Source organism: Arachis hypogaea, chromosome 13 (assembly GCF_003086295.3).
Source record: "Arachis hypogaea cultivar Tifrunner chromosome 13, arahy.Tifrunner.gnm2.J5K5, whole genome shotgun sequence".
In the NCBI taxonomy this organism is placed as follows: Eukaryota; Viridiplantae; Streptophyta; class Magnoliopsida; order Fabales; family Fabaceae; genus Arachis; species Arachis hypogaea.
In genome coordinates, this window is record NC_092048.1 from 1869868 (window position 1) to 1889888 (window position 20021).

Genomic DNA, 20021 nt, shown 5'->3' on the forward strand with positions numbered 1-20021 from the left:
ACAACTCTTATATCATTTTCGGCATAGTCATCAATGACATGAGTTTGTTTCACACCATTCCTTAAAACTACAAAAAGATTTAACAATGCATTCCATCGCTACCGTTGTCTTGTTCTAAAAAATGAGTTCATTCCTATACAACCAGATATTCCAAATCACGGAAAAAAATCCCAGTAACTATGTTTTACGCTCGTCTTTTCTCGAAGGCATCATCCTCCAACTCTTAAAGTGTTCTCTGATGGACCCTGGGCAACACCAAACCCGACCCACATAAGTAATCCATGCGCACCATACCTGTCAAGCATACTCACACCAGTGGCGGAGCCACGTTATAGAGAAGGGGGGCAATGGCCCCCCCAAAATAAATAATATGTATGTATAAGTTTTAATTTTTAATTTAGTTTTTTTTTATTTTTAATTTTCCTTTCTTCTTAACTTATATTTTTCATGTTGGCCCCTCCCAAAAAAATTTCTAGCTCCGCCTCTGACTCACACGTAACAAACAAATGTTGTACAGTTTAAACAAATGTTGTACGGTTTCAAGTTTCTTGTTACACATCACACATATATTGTAATTCTGATCAATAATGCCAAATTTACTCAAGCAATTATTTGTATTAACTCGGTCTATTAGTACAAACCAAGTAAATAATTCAACTCGAGAGAAAACTAATCCTTTTTGGATTCCATTCATGTATTAATATTAATTTGATTAATTATCCAAATCAGTTTCTAAAATTTTTAAAATTGAACATTTTAGTCTCTCAACTTTTGAAATAAACAAAAAATTTCTTAAAATTCAACTCCAGCATACAAATCAATCATAGCCTTATTTTTTCGTCAATAATAAATTAATACAATACAATATGTGATAGTCAATTACTCATGTGTACAACTAGACAAATTAAAAAGAACAATATAATACAATATATATATTAATTCAAGTCTCTATGTCATTTTTTTGTCAAGAGAAATAAAACCAAAGATTAATTTGTTCCAAAATCAAATTCTTGATAGAATTTTTTGTATATTTCAAAAATTGAAGAACTAAAATGTCTGAACTGATTTAGATAATTATTCTATTAATTTTGAGAGCTCAAGTTTGTTTTCAACTATTAATTTTACTTCAAAAAATTGCACTTGAATTTTCGTTGTCAATATTATATAAGAGTATTCAAATATCCTAATGTCGCCTAAGCAATGTTAAAAGGAAAACTAGAACAGAGAGTAACTAACAAACAAAAAAAATGATTAACAAATATGTTATGATAAATAAAAATAAATAAATAAATTGTGAAATTATTTGTTCTTGTTCTTCTTGTTCTTCCTGGAATACACCATTCCCCGAATGCCATCAGGGTCAGCAACAAACCCTAGAGGCCTATAGAATCCAAGAACCCTAGGCTCCGAGTAAAGAGCAATGTTCACGATCCCTTTTTCTAGAAGCTCCGATATCATTCTCTCCATAACCGCTTTCCCAAGCCCAACTCCTTGGAACGATGGATCCACTACCACGTCCCATATTATCGCGTTGAACACTCCGTCGCCGGTTGCCCTCGCAAACGCCACCGGCCGCCGTGTACGGAGGTACTCCACCCACAGCAGCGATTCAGTGTGCTCCAGCGCCACGCGGATCTTCTCCGGATCTCGCTTCGGGAACCCTACCGCCACGAAGACGCCGTTGAGATCGTCGAGGTTGAGGCCGTCGGCGCTTCGGCGGAGGACGAAGCCGCGAGATTCGAGGACCTCGTCGGAGATGGAGAGAGGGTAGCTTGTGGCGTTGGTTGGGGTTTGCGATGAAACGACGACGTTTCGGGTTTTGAGTTTGGGTTTGAGTTGGAGGCGGAGAGAAGGGAGAGGACTCGAGATGATGCCACGTAAGAGCATTATATTATTATTATTATTACTATTATATTATGTATTTTTTTTAAAAAAAAAGAAAATTTGAAAAAAAAAAAATTGGAAAGTTGGTAGTGTTTAAAGGTTTAAGGGCCTTGTGAAATAGATGATGAAGATTGAAGATGTGAGTCATTATATTTGATGAAGTGAATAGGATTTTTTGTTGTTGTTGTGATTTGTGGTTGTGAGAGAGGCTTTTGTGGATAACGTTTGTGTTGTTTGGTTGGGAGAATTTTGTGCAACAAGTGTTTCTTTTTTTTGATAAAAGAAGGCTTGTGTTAATTAATTTAAATTGATCGAGTAGTCAATTTATTCAAGTATTCGAAATTCGAATTTCATTTTGTGCATGTAATAATTTATATCTGTGACGGATTAATTCTAAACCTGGGAGTTAAAAGAATATGGTGGACAATAAAAAAAGAGGCTTGTGTTCAATAATAATAATAATTTTGATTAGAATAAGAGCTTTAAAGAACAGAAGAACATATAATATGTGTTGTTGATGCTATGTCCTTGTCAACTTCAGCACACATATTGTTGAGAGTTGAGACAACCCTGCCTAGGAATGTTGCAGTGTTTCTGCATAATGTCAACTCCCTGTATTGGATATTTCAACTTGGATTGGGGCTAATCTTAGCTTTATTTTGAATTTTATTATAAAATTATATATTTTTTTTATTTTATATGTTGATTACTTTAGCGAAGCTGTGTGGTATGTTTGCCTACCCTTTTGGATTTTTATGGATGAATTAAAATTGGTTGTGCTTGTATATTAAATTAATTTAATCCATGCAATTTGTAAAATTTAAGGTTCAATCCCTTTCTCTTTTTTTTTTTAGCTCAAGTAAATTTCAACAGGGAGATATAAATTCTGACAAATCTATGACAATAAAAAGTATTAACATCCTCGTAATAATAAAATTAGTAAATGGGAAAATAAAAATTCAATTATTATTAAATTTGCAATTTTTATTTTATGTAAGTTTTATTAGGTCAGTATCTTGTTTTAAAATGAGCAAACTCTTATTACCTCATTTTTTTTATGTAACTTTTTTATTTCAGAGAAGTTAGGTCCCTATATCTACAATTCTAATTAATGAAAAAGTTGTACAACTAGATTAAGTTCCAAGCCTTTTTAGTTTGGACTGGATTAATTTAGTAGTTTTAATTGGGTTATGGATGAAATTTGAAACTTCAAGATGGGTGTTTACTTTATCTTCTTCAAGGATCATGGACTTACTTGGAGTACAAGCAAGATAAGTAACCAAGAATGCAATAACCAATAAGGCCCTGGAGAAGCTGTATTAATTAATGCATTTAATTGGGATGAAATTAAAAACAACTCTTATGGGCAATGTCCATGTGATCTTAAATAACAACATCACTCTAATAAAGTGGCCAAGTGGGTGTGTTTATGTTATCTCCATACTCATCATCCCATGTTCATATATATAATGAGCCATACAAGTGAGTATTCTTAAAATTAAGAAATTTAATTAATTTAGTTTAGTTTAGTTTAGTTTCCTTCCTTTTTACAAGTTTCAAAAGATAAATTAGTTCCTAAAAATGGGAAAACTCTCATATAATTTTAAATAAAAATTGAAAAACTATTTTACACTTACATCCAATCACATAATGTCATATTAACGAAAACAACAACTTTTTATATTGACTACGTTAATTGTCATCCAAGAGAATAATTGTGATTGCACGACTGTATAAAATATTTTTTACACTGTCAATGCATGAAAATTAAAGTCGTTTAAATAATTAAAAGAAAACAAAGGATATAGTAGTCCGTTTAATTATATAAAGAAGAGATTACTATGCCTTTCTTTAATTTATCCTAATTAATTATATGAGAAATTACTTAAGGATTTTCCCATGCTAAAACACTAATTGATCTTTCAAAATTTTTAATCAATATTTACTATAATAAAAGAAAGAAAGAATACACTTAAACTTAGTTTAGGTAAAACTTGTGCTTTCAAATTTTTTTTTAAATAGGAGTGTTTCTGAAAATACCTAACAAATTATTTTGTAAAATTAAAAATCTAATATAATTTTATATATTAATAAATATCTAAATTTACTTTTATATTATATTTTTTTATTTTAAAAATTATTTAATCAAACATAATTTTTGTTACTTGTATTATCAAAAAAAATATTTTTAGTTTAATTTATCAAACATAAATATTATCGTGTTTAAAAAAATTATCTTTTAAAAATTAACTTTTACTAAACTATTTTCAAAAAATAAAAATTTTATAAAACCAGTCAGTTAGTCTAATCTTAGTAGATAATATTTCTTGGTATATATACTAAAAGTAAAACTAAAAGAAAGTAAAAGGATATCCAAATAAGGTAAAGCTAGCTTGTTATCGGTGAGGCAGAACTAGATATATAGCTCTTTCACAAAATTAAGTTAATAAAAAACAAAGTCTTTAAATGCAATTAAGGCACGCCACCGACCTTCTATTATTTATTTAAAAAAATTTATATTAAAATTTTTAAATTTTATAAAAGTAAGACATATAAATTTTTATTTTAATCAGATTTATTATTTTTAATTACTTAGACAAATAAATGCTAAAAAATATAATAGAATGACCTATATATCTTATTTTTATAAAGTTTAAAAATTTTAACGTAATAAAAAAAATTTAATGACAAAAATATATTTATTTTTTCATATAAAATATGTAAGTAGCTATACTAAATCTGTCTAACCCAAAAAAATAGCTATACTAAATTGACCATAATAGCTAATACTTCATGTACAAGGGAATGATAGGTTATCATGAAGATTCAGCTTTTCCAATTTGGGGATTGAGATTAGTGGCGCACCATGCATTACGTTACAGCAATCCGTCACAACAAGCAACAAAATTAAAGAACATGTTTTGATATTGGTTTAATTATTCTATTGGTCTTTATAGTTTCGTCAAATTTTCAATTAGGTTTCTATACTTTTTTCTTTTTAATTGAGTCCTTGCACTAATTTTTTTTTTAATTGGGTCCCTACACTTTTTTCCCTTTTATTTAGGTTCCTATACCAATTCTTTTTTTTTAGTTGGATCCCTATAAAATTAAGCCAATTACTACTAAGAGAGACTTAATTGAAAAAAAAATTAGTACAGGAACCCAATTAAAAAGAAAAAAAAATATATAAAGACCTAATTAAAATTTTCACAAAATTATAGAGACCAACAGAATAATTATACCTCTGATATTCAAGCTCATCAACACTCTAACCTACTAAAATAATGCCTTAATTTCTTGTATGTTGCTTTTGCTTAATGGAACCTTCCAAACCAACAAATAATAGCAAGTTCTAGTTTCTAACCCTTTAGCAATTGATTACCAAATTCTCCTTATAATAAACTACTACTAAGAGTTTAGTTAATATATATATATATATATATATATATAATCTTATAAAGTATAAGTGAAAGTTGATTATTGAGTGACAGTCTAATTGTACAATCATATTGAAGTAAATTTTCATTAATGAGAGTATTATATGTTCCTAGTAATTTGAAATCATAAAACCAAATTTGTTAATTTGGTATTCAATATGAGTTTAGAAAGACGAATATCCAAATATATGTGTTGATATGGGATAATTAGATTTGGTAATTCTTTATCTTTTGATTGTCATATTTTTTAAGGTTTGAAAAAATCATATTAATTATTGAATTGGTAATGCTAGAAATTCAGGTGTTTAAAAGTTAAATTGATATTTAATTAGATATAATAAAATAATATAATATATTTATATATAAAATATATATATATATTTAAAAAGATTTTTTATATTTTATTATTTTAAACTAATTAACTACAAAAAATAAATTGATTTGACTATTTATTTAATTTTTGATTCATTCATAGGGTTTAAAATAAATTAAACTAACTCATGAACCAATTCGAGTTTGATTGGTTAATAGTTAGATAAGCTAAGTTCATCAACTCATAAATCAAATTTGAACTTGAATTTGAGTTCATATATTAAATGATACAAGCTTGAGTTTGAATAAACTCAACTCATTGACCCGTGAATAACTCGATTATGTATATATACAAACTTGTTATAATTATCTATATTAATATATTTTATATTTAATACAATAAACATATATAATTTTTATATATAATTATGATAGAGGACATAATTATAATTGATAGAGATATAAGTTGTTATTTATATAGAATTATAAATTATGTTCTTGCCAATTCTTAAATTTTTGGTGAGTGCAGTTGAGTTTGAGCTTTATAAATAAGTTCGATTATAAGTGAGTCGAGCTCAATTTTTGTAAGCTGAACTTGAGATGGGCCTAACTCGATTCACTTCCAACCCTATCCGTTTACTTGCAACTTTTTTTTTAACTCGATTGATCTAGTGGTCAATTCATAGTTAGCTTAATTGAACTAATCAATTAATCATTCCCATAATCAGAACTGTGATATTTTTAACTCATATTTCATCCTTAGATTTTCTTATTGATACAAATATTTCTCATTTTAAAATAATTATTGTGTAATTTCTTTAGAATTAAGTTTTCCGTTACTAAAAAAAATTCTCTACAAATCGTTGGCAATTTCACTCTATTTTTTCTAATCTATGTAGTATTTTTACTTTAATTTCGATAATTTCCCCTTATAAATTTCATATACAAGAATTTTACCTTGATTTTCACTCAAGAGCTTAATCCATCAAACATGGTAATAAGTAATAAATGTGTAACAAATAAGTATGACATATAGCAAGTAAGTTGGTCAATAAACGGAAATGTACAAGGATTAAGGATTAATGAACTTGTGAATGTTATACATCAATGTTTCACTAAATAATATCAATTTCATGCTATCACTCTTACGAAATTTTATTACCACAAACGCACTAATGTACATACATATATAGTTGACACTTAAGAACATATTTTCCTTGTAACATTGTGTGCCAAACTTTAGTAGTCTTGTGGACCATATCATATATCAGTTATGTAGATAAAAATAAAGATGAAATCGGTTATATCATAAAGTTTCCATTCTTCATTTGCAAATATATATATATTTAACATATCATATATATGGTGATGGTGTCATAAAACTGAACGTAACCATGCTTTCATATATCACTCTCTTCTTATTTTAGTAGCGTGATCTACATGCAAAAAGAAAGATTATCCTTTAAGCATACAATAACAGAAACCCATGACACAAAAATGCTTTAGAGTATGAGACACCATTTTTTAAGAAAATTATTGTACCCTTTTTGCTTCCATACATAAGCCACATAATAATAACCATACTTATTAAAAAGCTAGTTACCTAATTTTTGTGATTAAAAAAAATCACAATTTTCATTTTTTAATTAGGATAACTACCTAAATCAGTCCTTTGAGGGTTTTAATATCAGATATTTTAGTCTCCAAATTTCAAAATACACAAAATAATCTCTAATATTTACTTCTGTTAGACAATATAATCCCCTTCTAATTTAATCCGTTTAATTGAAATAACTGTTTTTAAATTTTTGAAATTTGTCAGTTTTGAGATGACTGCTTTGAGATTTTTTAAACTTTTCGAGGACTATTTTATATTTTACTCTTCGGATTAAATTGGAGAGAGACTGTATTGTCTAACAGATATAAACGTTAAAAACAAGGTAGAGAAAATCGAGATTTTACATGAAATCAAAAAAATAAATTAAGTACGTAAAATATAAAATTTTAATAAGATTTAAATGGTAAAATCGTCAGACCTAGTACAAATTTCGTAAAATCGACTAATTCATTTAAAATCATAATATCTAAAGATTTTAAGAGTTAAATCGAAATTCTAGCTACTATGATTAAAAATGTTTTGTATATTTTAAAATCTAAAAGACTAAAGTGTCCAATTTTTAAGACTACTTCAAGAACTCATATAATAACTACGTACTCAAAACATTAATTTATAGCCGAAATTGAGAATTCAGTACAGCTTCTTGATTATTTTCTAATGGCACATCTTGGCATCTTCCTCATTACTCATTGTTGATGTCCATAAGGAATATGTAACTTGCACATTAATATTTATTTATTTATTTTCTATTGTTCAATTTTATTCTCATTATTTAGTTGGTGATAACTAGCCTCCATGTTTTCCACTATATAAACCCTTCACATGCTACCATTTTTCTTCACCATCTTTCAATTCAAAATCTAAGCATTATATATGGAAATGAAGAAGTTCTTATTAGCCTCTGCTCTTTCACTTACTCTGCTTCTCGGCTTGTCCTGGCAAGCCGAGAGCTTCGACTTCAGCGAGAAGGATCTCGCGTCGGAGGACAGCCTCTGGGAGCTGTATGAGAAGTGGAGGAGCCACCACACGGTGACTCGAAGCATCGACGAAAAACTCAAGAGATTCAATGTGTTCAAGGCCAATGTGATGCATGTCCACAACACTAACAAAATGGACAAGCCTTATAAGCTTAAGCTTAACATGTTTGCTGACTTGACCAATGATGAATTTAGAAGCTCCTATGCCGGATCAAGGATTGATCACCATAGAAGGTTCCATGGGACACTAAGAGGGGCAAAAGAAACATTCATGTATGAGAATGTTAAGGATGTTCCTGATTCTGTGGATTGGAGGCAGAAAGGTGCTGTTACTCCTGTCAAGAATCAAGCCAAATGTGGTAAGCTATAATACTCACTATTACTCACTAATCATATTCTCTTCTTATATTATATGTTCATGGACATCTTTCATCTAGGACTGGCAATTCATACCCTATCCGCGGGTACCCAATCCGGTCTAACTCGTTCGGGTACCCTACCCGCACCACATATTTTATAAAAATCTCTCTATATAGTGAAAGAAATAAGAGTTGAACCCACAACCTCTCTTATGTAATGACTTATAATAAGTGAACAACCACTAAACTAGTTAGTTAATTTAGTAATTTAGAGCATTAGTTTTTTATTTTTTATGTTATTAATATGTATAAAATTTGAAATAATTGAATTTTATATTTACTTCGAAAAAATTTGATATTTCCGCGGGTAGGGTAGGGTTGGGTAGGGTTTAGAATTTTAGGGTGCGGGTAGGGTTAGGGTTGAGATAGGGTAGAATTTTAATAAAATTTTCAACCCGCGGGTAGGGTTAGGGTCCCTACCCTACCCATTGCCAGCCCTACTTTCATCTGAGCAAAAATCGAGGCTCTTCTATGACATTTTTTCTTGAAGATAATGTTGCTGCTTATGTCTGTCTGTTACAGGTAGTTGCTGGGCGTTTTCGACCATTGCAGCGGTCGAAGGAATCAACCAAATCAAGACAGGAAAGTTAGTATCATTGTCTGAACAAGAACTTGTGGATTGTGACAATGCAATCAATCAAGGGTGCAATGGTGGCCTAATGGTGTATGCTTTCAAGTACATCAAAGAAAAGGGTGGCATAACAACAGAGGAGAACTACCCTTATAAAGCAGTAAAAGGATCATGTGACACATTAAAGGTGAAAATCTTATGCTAAACTTTTTTTCTTTCTTTTTAAAACCAAGACAATAATAATTGGCTAATAACTAGAGAAGCTTTAAAATGATGCTGTAATTCATTCATGTTGCAGGCTAATGATAAAGCCGTGTCTATCGATGGCCACGAGACTGTCCCTGCGAACGACGAAGGTGCGTTGCTTAAAGCCGTCGCGAACCAGCCTGTGTCTGTAGCCATAGATGCCATGGGCTATGATATGCAGTTCTACAAAGAGGTAAGGGACTAGTTTCACCTAATGCAAAGTAAAACTTGTTCAAAGATTTGTAATCTACACTTTAATTTAGTGCTTAAACAAAATTAAAGTCTTCTAATATCAGATTATAACACTTTAATGATAGATAAAACTGTTATAAGTTGAAAATCTTTGGAAAGACTAATTCTTACTCTAGAATTACAGCAGGCACTGATGTAATTATCAGATTAGACTGCGTACATTACACTTTTTGGGTGCGGTTCTTCTCTGAACCCTGCGTTTTTTGCTAATAATTAATTAACATTACAGGGAGTATACAACGGAACTTGTACCACACATCTAAACCATGGTGTGACCGCAGTTGGGTACGGCGTAACCAACGACGGAACCAAGTATTGGATTGTTAAGAATTCATGGGGGGATAAATGGGGAGAACAGGGTTACTTCAGAATACAAAGGGGAGTAACTCAGAAGGAAGGACAATGTGGCATAAATATGTTGGCTTCATACCCAATCAAAAACTCCTCTGCTAACCCAACAGGATCTTCATCTTTTCCCATTGATGAACTTTGATTTGAATAACTTTACCCTTTGGAATTTAAGACCTTTTCATCAGTTCATGGTTGTTGTTCTTGTTGTTTTCTTGTGTGTTAGGAATTTGCAATAATAGTAATAATAATCAATTAGGATTATAACATTTTCATATGCTGATGTAACCTTCCAGACATTGAGGCTTGTGTCACAAGCAAATAAGAATTTCAAATTTGAAAGTTCTAACAGTAAGCTGCAATTATTCCATGGAAAGAGTTTGTTTCGAAAAAGTGGTATGTTTTCGCTTTTAATTTTTTAGTTAAGAATTTTGTTTTTTGAATGGAGCGACTTCATATGACATTAACACTAAGCAGAACTAAGTGTCATTACACTCAGCTACATGGATCAAACGACACTAACATAGTAGGAAGAAGTTTTTCGACTGTCATGCAAATATTCAAGCCAAAACTGGCACTCATGTCTGCAAAAAATTATAGCTTTTATTTCAATTTGGTTCCTTGCAATTTCTCATGTAAGTTGGTTTAAACTTTTATTCATCTAAATATGATATCTTATAGCTTTTAACATAATTGTTTGCAATTGTTCAAACCAAACCAAGACCAGCAAATTTGCAAGAAACAAACATAAACATTTACACAAATCAAGTTTGTATTACATTATTAACAACAGTAACAAGAGAGTCTTATCACATTGTTAGCTACATGAATCAGACAACGTTATCAACTTTTATTTTTCAAGATAACATACCATGCTTTTAGAATTGACGGCGGATAGAAAACTAGAACTGTAACTTGCTTCACAAGTCATTGATTCATTCATTTCAACCATAGCACCTTATGGGATCATTGCAACCCTTTTCAGCAGATTGCTTGAGGCCTCTACCACCACCTTTCTCCAGATACTGCTGATGGTATTCCTCTGCTCTGTAGAACCTCTTTGCTGGAAGAATTTCTGTGACAATCTTGCCCTTAAATTCTGATTGCTTAGCTTCTTTTGATTCTTGGGCTAAACGAGCTTGAGTTTCATTGTAGTAGTATATTCCTGATCTATATTGTGCACCCACATCATTGCCCTGAAATATATCCATATGCAAAAAAATCACACACATGTCATATTAGTAGATTTCTGCAAGTTAAATTGGTTCCAACAGTAATGTGACATGCAAATCTTTAGGGAAACAAGGCACTCGTATTTTTTCATTGATTTCTCATGGTATTCTCCAGTTCGACAGAACAAAGACTAATTTGCTGCTGTCGCTAGTAAATGGATTCTTGCATACACAATACAGAATCCAAAACTTCAACATCTGTTTATGCAAACTAGTGAACTAACCACTCCACCAACCATGTTAATTCAAAGCACTTGTATTTGAGCCGTAGGTGTGAAGTTAATTTTTATATTGCATTGTTATGGTTTTAGTAGATTTTTCTACAAGCTAAATTAGTTCCAATAGTTATGTGGCATGCAAATCTTTAAGAAATCAAGGCACTTGTCTTCTTTGATTGATTTCTTGCGGATGGTCTACCTTGACAAGCTAAGAAGTAATCCATCATTGCAGATATTGTCTCCATTTAAAAGTCTATAGCTATGGCTTGTCACTGGTCAATGGTTTCTATATACACAACGCAGAATTCGAACCCTCAACACTCATCTAATCTAAATTGGATTAAGACACTCGTATTTGAAGCATAGGTGTGAAGATAATAAACTGTAAATTCAAAAGAAGTCAAACCATATCTTTTGGCAAATTTAACATGAGTTTAATTTTGATACCTGACCGTGTATAGTGTTATATGGAGTCCTACAACGATATCTATTCTTTTAGATGACAATTCATGCGATTATTGTAAAGGATAAATATTTTTAGAGTACTGCTAGGGAGCCAATAGCCTAACCATCCAAATACTAGAGATAACTAAGCTGATTTTGGGGTTCACCAAGGATCGAACTCTTGACCTTTCGGATCTAGAACTCTAATACCATATCATGAAACCACTCATCCCAAAAGCGTAACCTTGAGAGGACAATATAACACTAATGATCATATCTCTAATACTTGAAAATCCTCCATTGTACACCTCCTACGCTTATTCATATTTTTACTATGTGGCTTTACGTGAATCACATGTAAAACTATCTTAGACCGAAAGTACATCAAAATTAAATTCATTTAACATACGCAAAATCTTAATTAACACTTGAAAACAAGAACAAAGCTAAAAAGATATTAGAGACCTGGCGATTGAGTGAAGTAGGGTCATGGCGAGACCAAAAGAGATCCAAGAGGGCGTTGTAGGTGCAGAGTTTGGGATCGAACTGCACGCGAACGACTTCGACATGGTTGGTGGTTCCGGTGCAGACCTGCTTGTAAGTGGGATCATGGGAGTGACCCTGCGTGTAACCAACCTCAGTTTTGACCACACCAACCACTCTCTGAAACGCAAGCTCCACCCCCCAGAAACAACCCGCTCCGAACTCTGCAAACTCGTGATCCGGGTTTTCCGGTTTATCTGTATCCGGGTCATGGGCCGGGTTCTGCCCTGTGCTTGATGCCATTCTTATTCAGTTATTCGTAATACGGCGTGCTTCTTCTCACTTCCTTTGTGAGTAACTGCGAATCTCGGTTGACTTTTATAGCTGCGTTTAGCTTCATAAAAAACACCATTTATTTTTTGGAAAGTACCAAGAGCCAATAGAATTTCTATTTGTATAATGTGTATACGGAGTATTAGACATATAACTATTAGTGTTACTTTTTTCTTGAAACTTTTGAGATGAGTGGTATCATGACATGGTATTAGAGCGCTAGATTCGAAGGGTCAAGAGTTTGATCTTTGATGAACCTCAAAATAAATTTAAACTTTTGGAAGATGTTTATTATCCCTAGTATTCGGATGGATATTTATTTTGTAACTCAATAGTCCATTGTCTCCCTAGCGGGATCCTTTATTTTTTGGATGGACAAACTTTTGGATCCTTTATTTTTTATTTTATTATTATTTTTATTAATTTTTTTAATTATATTTTTTATTTTTACTTTATTATTAAATCAAAGTGAAAACTCACTTACAGTTGGATAAAAATTGTGAGATTGTTTGACTGATTTGACTAAATTGTGATCTAACGATTTTTAACTATTTCTTTTTTTGGTTTCTCACTGTATCCCTCAACTCGACAGGTCAAGGATTAATCTGTCGTGGATCTGAGTTCCATTTATTAAGAGTCTGCCGCTTGCCAATAAGTTACTGCATGCACAAAGGCGATATTCGAACTTCTGACACTTACATGCACACGAAGACAACTACGTATGAATTTCTACCTTAAATAAAATATAAAAACATTTACTTTTGTATTTTTATTCTTTGAATTTTATTCTCAATATAATGTATTATTCTATTCTCATAATTAGATGATAGTATTGATATAACCATATATAAATAATAAATTCTTAGATATATTTCTTCTTCTTTTTTTTAGAATAAGTAACTATTTTAATTTATTGAAATTTAAAGTTAAGTTTTAATAAATTAAAAAATGAAAAAAAATGCTAGAAATATTCATTTTGAGAAAGCAAATAATTTATTCAAACCGATGTTTAAAAAAAAAAACAAAATTACTTATTGATTGCAACTTTTTACTTGTACATAGCTGTAAGCTATTCTGAAAAGGTGTCGTGAATTTTAAGCTTATTAGAAAAATACAAATTTAAAAAGTAAATTATTATTTTTATTTATAAAACTTTAAAATATCAACAAATTTACTTATAAATAAAAGAAATTAGTTTTATATTTATAAAAATTAATGAATTATTATTTTTACTCATAAAACTTAAGAACGTTGAGAAATCAATGAAGAGATTTACTCTCTAATCATAAAAAAGTTGTGTATCAAATAAGATAGTATGCGAATGATTAATAAAAATGGTATGAAATAATAAGTATAATGAATAGTAGTAATATGAGTAGATTACATGTTGAACGTGGCATTTGAATGGAATGAAGAGGGTGAACAACACCAACAAAATTGGTCTGATACATGCATGAATAATTGTGGATACAGTTTAGTCAACCTGACTCGAAAGTCTTCCAACCCCATTGCACCACAAAATAGGAATGGCAGAACCAAATCAATAATAATAATGGGTAAGCATTTTTCAAAATTAGTATAAATTTTATATTTTATTTTTTAATAAATACATGAAAACAGCTATTTGGGTTTTCATTGACTACCAAAAAATCACCAATATTAATATACTTTTTCTCTTCAATTTCATTAATTAAAATGAAAGGTTCAGCTTTGTTTGTACAAATATGCTTTCACTATAAAATGTGATTATACAAAGCTTTTGAGTAGTTTTTTTTTTAAATAAATTTTGTAATCATATACATTTTCACAATTTCTCAAAAACATAATACTATTTTTTTTCATGATATTTTTCAATTCGATAGATAATGGCTAATAACTCATTGCAGATCAAAGTTCTATTTAAAGATTTGCTGCTAACCAATGAGTTATAGTATGTATAAAACCGAATTTAAACCTGTATTTAAATGAATTAGTTAGCTAAACATAATACTAATTATTAACTACAAGCCAATAACCAGTCACCCCAAGATACAATAGTGAGTACATCCTTGACGTAGCCCAGTTCCTTCCTGTCATAAATTATGGCCCATTTCTGCAAAAATTACAAAAGAATCTACTTGAAGGAAAAAAAAAACCCTAAAAGAGCTGAGCCATTGAATTTAAAGTAACTTGGAGGTTACTTACCAAAAAAAAAAAAAAAAGTAACTTGGAGGTTCCAACCGTCTACTACAAATTCTTAAATAAAATTTTGATTCGTGATAAATTAGTTTTTAACAAGCTAAATTAAAAGATATTCTAAAAATTCAAAGATAAAAAAACTTTAAAATCTTTTAATTTAATGTCTTTTTATACTAAAAACATATCCTTAATTTGATAAAATGAAATACTTATAACTTATTTATTTAAGAAAAAAAAACACATAACTATAATTATTTTACAAAATTTGGAAAGAAAAGAGGAAAAATTTTACAAATAAAAAATATACACAGAGTATCTCACATTAGTTAAGTACAGATTTTCATTAATATAATTAACATAAAAAAAAAACTTGTGATGGAGGATTATTGTTTGTGATCCCCCTAAAATTTGTTGAACCCACACTTGGTGTTTGAGAGTGACAAAGATGACATGGCTTTGGCTGAAGCCACCTTCCTCACAAGTAGTCTCCATCTTCCATCATCTTTCCTCTTCTCTTCTTGCCTCTTCAATTCAATTTGTCTTCATATTAATAAACATCAAAGTTATTTAAACTCAGACCACTGAATAGAAAATTCCAAGTGTAAGACAAGACAATCATCCTATGGTATTAGAATAAAACAAGACAGTGACAATGCAATATGTGCTTAATTATTGGATTAAAATGGTCATTAAAAGATTTTATGGTCGTTAATTTGGTGGTAAAAAAATCAATATTTTAAATTAGTCTCTAAAAAATATAATAATAAATTAAATTGGTCTTTTTTAGATAATGACGTATCACAAAATAATAATGTCACATTTCATCATTTAATTAATAAAATAATCAATTTGATTTATAATTATATCTTTTCGATACTAATTTAAGAAATTAATTTTTTAAAAATTAAATTGATGTATGTTTGATATTTCAAAAACTATTTTGACTATTCGAAATCTATTTTTGCAGTTGATATTTGAAGGATTTTTTTTTTTTAGTTTTAGTCGTTGAACTTTATTTATTATTATTATTAATTTTTTTTTGTGTGTCAAATGGACACCAACTCCGTGTGATAAACAAATAATTAGTATTACTCTAGTTGTATTGCGGCTTTTAATTTTGAGAGGGAACCATAAAAATATATTAAAAATAAAATAATTAGTATTATTTTTTTAATATTTTTTTGTTATATAAAAAAGACTGAATGATAAATCCAACAATATTAAGATTTATATATATGTATTAATTTTTACTCATAATAATAGTTAAAAATATTTTTATGTAAAAATAATTAAAAAGTGTTAGATAATTTTATATATTTAATTAAATTATTTAATATAATATGTATTAACATAATTATTATTCTCACGTAAAAATATTTATATGTGATTAATCATTAATAATAAAAAAAATTATACATATACATAGCTTATCTATACAATTTTTTCATCTTATTTTACTCCAAATCACAAATCCCTAAATTAAGAAAAATAAAATAATATATAATAAATTAATTTTAAATCTTTTACCTGCAAAGAGGGACCTTGCAGGAATCATGGTGATGGCAAATGGAGGAGTGAAGTCTAAAGAGCTGCCACATGCGCTTGCACCTCATGCAGCCTCCACTATTCCCCTTCGTACACGTGGCAAAGTGTTGTATCAAAGCTTGCATCCCCTGACACGTTTCACCAAACTTGGTGCATGGTTCTCTCCCCTTTCGAAGTTCCACATCGTAGGGCCCCACATTGGTGCACCCTTCCGTACAAATGTGTTCCAAACACTCCATTGCTTCACTCAGTTGCATGTACACCTTCTCTTGTCTTTTTCTCATCATCAATCTCTTCTTTCTCTGTGAAATATCAACCAAAATATTATATATTATTAAATAATTTAACATATTTATTGGTAAAAATTTAGTTGGAATCGACTTCATTGTGAAATCGATAGTTAAGAACCGTCATATGATTTGACTGATTTGACTACATTTTTATTTAACGTCTTTTCGATTATCAATTTCACGTAAAATCAACTGTACCAAATTGTTATAACGGAAAGCAGAGTTTGAATTTGATTTACGTTATCGTTGTCGTCAAGAAGACAGAGGATATCTAGCTCGAGGGCAGGGTCATGGTTCTGCAAGAATCTCCATCCCTCACTTCTCTCCACCTTCTTGAACCGATCATCCACCAACTTCACGCACTTGAGATAAAGATCCGGTGCGTCGCAGAGCCGCGACAGTTGCAACACGTCCACCACGCTCTCCTCTGTCACGTGCTCCCCCACTGCTTTCACGCTCCTTTTCTTCAGCTCCGGCACCGCGTACACGTGCGATAGTGCTAGAAGGTGCATTCCGTACTTCTCCATCTCCTCCTCCCTGCACCTGCATCATTACCTCCAATTGAAACATCAATTGCTCATTCATTTCTCTTTTATAAAATTTAACGTGAAGTTGATAGTGGACATTAGATGACATTTTAATAAAGAAAAAATTTAGGGGTGGCAACTTTGTTAAATTTTGGCCAGTATGTAACCCAGTAAAAAAAATGAATTATTGAATGAAATCTCACACCATTAAAATTATCATTAATGACTATTTGATGACTATAAATCACAAAAATTACTTGACCCTAGTATTTCTCTTTAATAAAATCTGTCAAATTATTTAACAATTTTTAGCTATTAATTTCACTTTAAATCAACTGCACTCGAGTTTCTGTCTTATTTGGTATACAAACCTGAAGGAGTAGAGGAAGCGTAGGAAGGCAATGACAGCGCGGTACGGAACGCCGGAGATTTTGATGATTTTGTTGGACATTATGATGTTCTCTAAAACCGGGGATGCCGAAGCCTTTGGGATTGATATAAACAATTGATGAATTTGACATTTGATTATTCCATAATGATAATGGAAATAGAATATAATGATATAGGAAACTTACCAAGATGCTAGCATGAACTGGAATGGGTGTTGAGACAGAAGTGTATAGGTAAAGGTCGGGTTCTGGTAAGACCCGGGAGGTAGTCATAAACGTATCCATGAATTATTTTCCTTGCTTCAGTTTATTATATTATTATAGTTTGAGAGTTGAAAGTGATTACTATTTTGAATTTTTGATATATGAATAAGAGTTAGAAGAGTGGAGGGATGAATATTTGGGAATAAGGGTTATATTTATAGAAGGCACCTAACTCTGTGGAAGAGGCAAATGGGTTTAAACTTTAAATAATGAAATATTTGATATGTCATTATTTTTATGTAAAGTTAATAGTAGAAATTTTGGTACAGTTAAATTTATGTGAAGTTAATAGTTGAGAGTCGCTTGATTAAATTATCATATAACAACTCTCATTTATTAACTTCATATAAAGTTAATTGCACTTAAGTTTTCACCAAAATTAATGGTTAAAGATATTAAATAATAATTTAATCAAATATATCAAATTATTTTATAATTTTTAACAATTTCTCATAAAAATAACTGTATATAAATTTTTACTGATTTAAAATTGTAAGATGTATTTCTTATTAAATAGGTAATTGTATTTTGGAGAGTAATTCTACTATCTCTTTTATAGTATTATCTATACTTTTGTAGTATTTCTATTATTTCTGTTATTCCTGCTACTCTTTTTATTTCTACAACAATAAAATAAAAATTACTTTAGAAAAAATTTCGATGGAAGTTAAGAAATTATACATGTGAAATTATTTTTAGAAATTACAAAATAAAAAAAAAGATTATAACATAAGAATATTTTTAAATATAATATATTAAAAAAATAAATATTAAAATACATCTTGACGAATATAGATAATCAGGTAAAAATTATCCTCTTAATAAAGAATGAAACTTTTTTATAATAAAAGAATAAATAAATAAAAATATCATATACAATGTATATTTTTTTACAGATTTAATTATAATTTTTAATCTTCATCTAGCTTTATTATTAGAGAAATTTTCTTATATATTAAAAATGAATATAAATAAATAAGAATTAATTCACCAAATACTAATGGGTGATGTCTGATTTAGCGAAATTCGATATAGATGATTTAAAAGGTATTACATACATCAGATGTAATTTAAAGTTAATATTTATTTAAATAAACTAATAAATTAACTATTTCACCATCCAAATTAATTTGAAAACTTTGTTATGTGAACAAAGACAACTAGACAAGGCCACAACACAACGATGTTTTTGTGCAAGTTGGCAAATTGGCACTAACAAAGTAATAATAAAAACAATCCCGCTACGTTACCAACAATATTTCTGTCAACTTCTATCAACTCTTATTTATGACTATATTTAATGAAAGTATCTTTGTAGATGTGTCTAATAAAAATATATTTTTTGGATGTGTCTCTTTATAACATATGTTTAAAAAATAATAAATAATTATTATTGACAATAAATTGACAAATAATATATTAGTACCCTATACTTTTTCTAATAAAAAATGTTACATGGATAAACCATCCCTTTGATCAAGGTTTAAATGGCTCTTCGGGGTAAACAAGAGTCTCCCTAATTAAACAATTAACAACTAGTCACAAAACAAAAAAAATTAACAACAATTAATTAACAATAATTAACAAAACTCACCCTTTGCCTGTTCTCATCCATTCCAACATTCCATGTCATCAGAGAGGGTATGAACTATACACTCAAAATTCAAGAAGAAAAAACCGAAATTTTATATAAAATTAAAAAAATAAATTAAGTACGTAAAATATAAATTTATAATAAAATTATTAGACCTAATAAAAATTTTATAAAATTAATTTATTTATTTAAAATCATAATATTAGTTAAGAATTAAATCGATATTTTCTCTTATCCTTGATAATGATGGGACCCACCTCTAAGAAAGATTGTGATTGAAGATCTAGGTTGTTTTAAATTCATGGGACGTCCACATAAACTAAGGATTATTGGTTAACATCATTTTCTCTCCTTAAAAATTGTACACTTTTAAAATCCTATATGGATAAGTAGTAAAGTCGTTTAATGTTTATAAAATGTCACTTTTTCCTTTTTCTTTTTTAATTATATTTTTTGTCAG

At 29.7% G+C, this 20021-nt stretch overlaps 4 protein-coding genes across 6 annotated transcripts; 1 reads left to right on the forward strand and 3 right to left on the reverse strand.

Moving 5' to 3' along the window:
- Positions 1-1134: 1134 nt before the first annotated feature.
- Positions 1135-2568, reverse strand: LOC112736334 (GCN5-related N-acetyltransferase 1, chloroplastic). Its single transcript, XM_025785733.3, has one exon. It carries the CDS (start codon positions 1885-1887, stop codon positions 1300-1302), a length of 588 nt encoding a protein of 195 aa, XP_025641518.1. The 5' UTR covers positions 1888-2568; the 3' UTR covers positions 1135-1299.
- A 5516-nt stretch (positions 2569-8084) lies between these two features.
- Positions 8085-10413, forward strand: LOC112736335 (vignain). The gene is made up of 4 exons (XM_025785734.3): positions 8085-8587; positions 9170-9405; positions 9517-9657; positions 9946-10413. Exons 1-4 carry the CDS (start codon positions 8125-8127, stop codon positions 10207-10209), a joined length of 1104 nt encoding a protein of 367 aa, XP_025641519.1. The 5' UTR covers positions 8085-8124; the 3' UTR covers positions 10210-10413.
- Positions 10414-10795: 382 nt separating this feature from the next.
- Positions 10796-13342, reverse strand: LOC112736336 (peptide methionine sulfoxide reductase). Its single transcript, XM_025785735.2, has 2 exons — positions 12424-13342; positions 10796-11260 (listed from the first exon to the last, which is right to left on the reverse strand). Exons 1-2 carry the CDS (start codon positions 12742-12744, stop codon positions 11009-11011), a joined length of 573 nt encoding a protein of 190 aa, XP_025641520.1. The 5' UTR covers positions 12745-13342; the 3' UTR covers positions 10796-11008.
- A 1874-nt stretch (positions 13343-15216) lies between these two features.
- Positions 15217-18105, reverse strand: LOC112736337 (BTB/POZ and TAZ domain-containing protein 1). 3 transcript variants are annotated; one of them, XM_025785737.2, is made up of 5 exons: positions 17890-18105; positions 17686-17798; positions 17027-17330; positions 16480-16799; positions 15217-15476 (listed from the first exon to the last, which is right to left on the reverse strand). In XM_025785737.2, the coding sequence occupies exons 1-5, from the start codon at positions 17986-17988 to the stop codon at positions 15428-15430; spliced, it is 885 nt and encodes a 294-aa protein (XP_025641522.1). In that variant the 5' UTR covers positions 17989-18105; the 3' UTR covers positions 15217-15427. The 3 variants fall into 3 exon arrangements, with proteins under 3 accessions (XP_025641522.1, XP_025641523.1, XP_025641521.1); XM_025785738.3 differs by having other exon boundaries at positions 15217-15533; XM_025785736.3 differs by having other exon boundaries at positions 15217-15492; positions 17890-18104.
- Between the last annotated feature and the right edge of the window lie 1916 nt (positions 18106-20021).

Excerpts from the sequence above, each read along its gene's own strand:
- LOC112736334 (XM_025785733.3), bottom strand. The coding sequence starts at position 1,887 with ATGCTCTTACGTGGCATCATCTCGAGTCCTCTCCCTTCTCTCCGCCTC.
- LOC112736336 (XM_025785735.2), bottom strand. The coding sequence starts at position 12,744 with ATGGCATCAAGCACAGGGCAGAACCCGGCCCATGACCCGGATACAGAT. Across the intron at positions 11,261-12,423 it reads CTACTTCACTCAATCGCCAG|GGCAATGATGTGGGTGCACA; the intron begins GTCTCTAATATC and ends GATATATTTCAG.
- LOC112736335 (XM_025785734.3), top strand. The coding sequence starts at position 8,125 with ATGGAAATGAAGAAGTTCTTATTAGCCTCTGCTCTTTCACTTACTCTG. Across the intron at positions 9,406-9,516 it reads GATCATGTGACACATTAAAG|GCTAATGATAAAGCCGTGTC; the intron begins GTGAAAATCTTA and ends TTCATGTTGCAG. Across the intron at positions 9,658-9,945 it reads ATATGCAGTTCTACAAAGAG|GGAGTATACAACGGAACTTG; the intron begins GTAAGGGACTAG and ends TTAACATTACAG.
- LOC112736337 (XM_025785736.3), bottom strand. The coding sequence starts at position 17,988 with ATGGATACGTTTATGACTACCTCCCGGGTCTTACCAGAACCCGACCTT. Across the intron at positions 17,799-17,889 it reads CAGTTCATGCTAGCATCTTG|GCTTCGGCATCCCCGGTTTT; the intron begins GTAAGTTTCCTA and ends TCAATCCCAAAG. Across the intron at positions 17,331-17,685 it reads CGCTTCCTCTACTCCTTCAG|GTGCAGGGAGGAGGAGATGG; the intron begins GTTTGTATACCA and ends GTAATGATGCAG.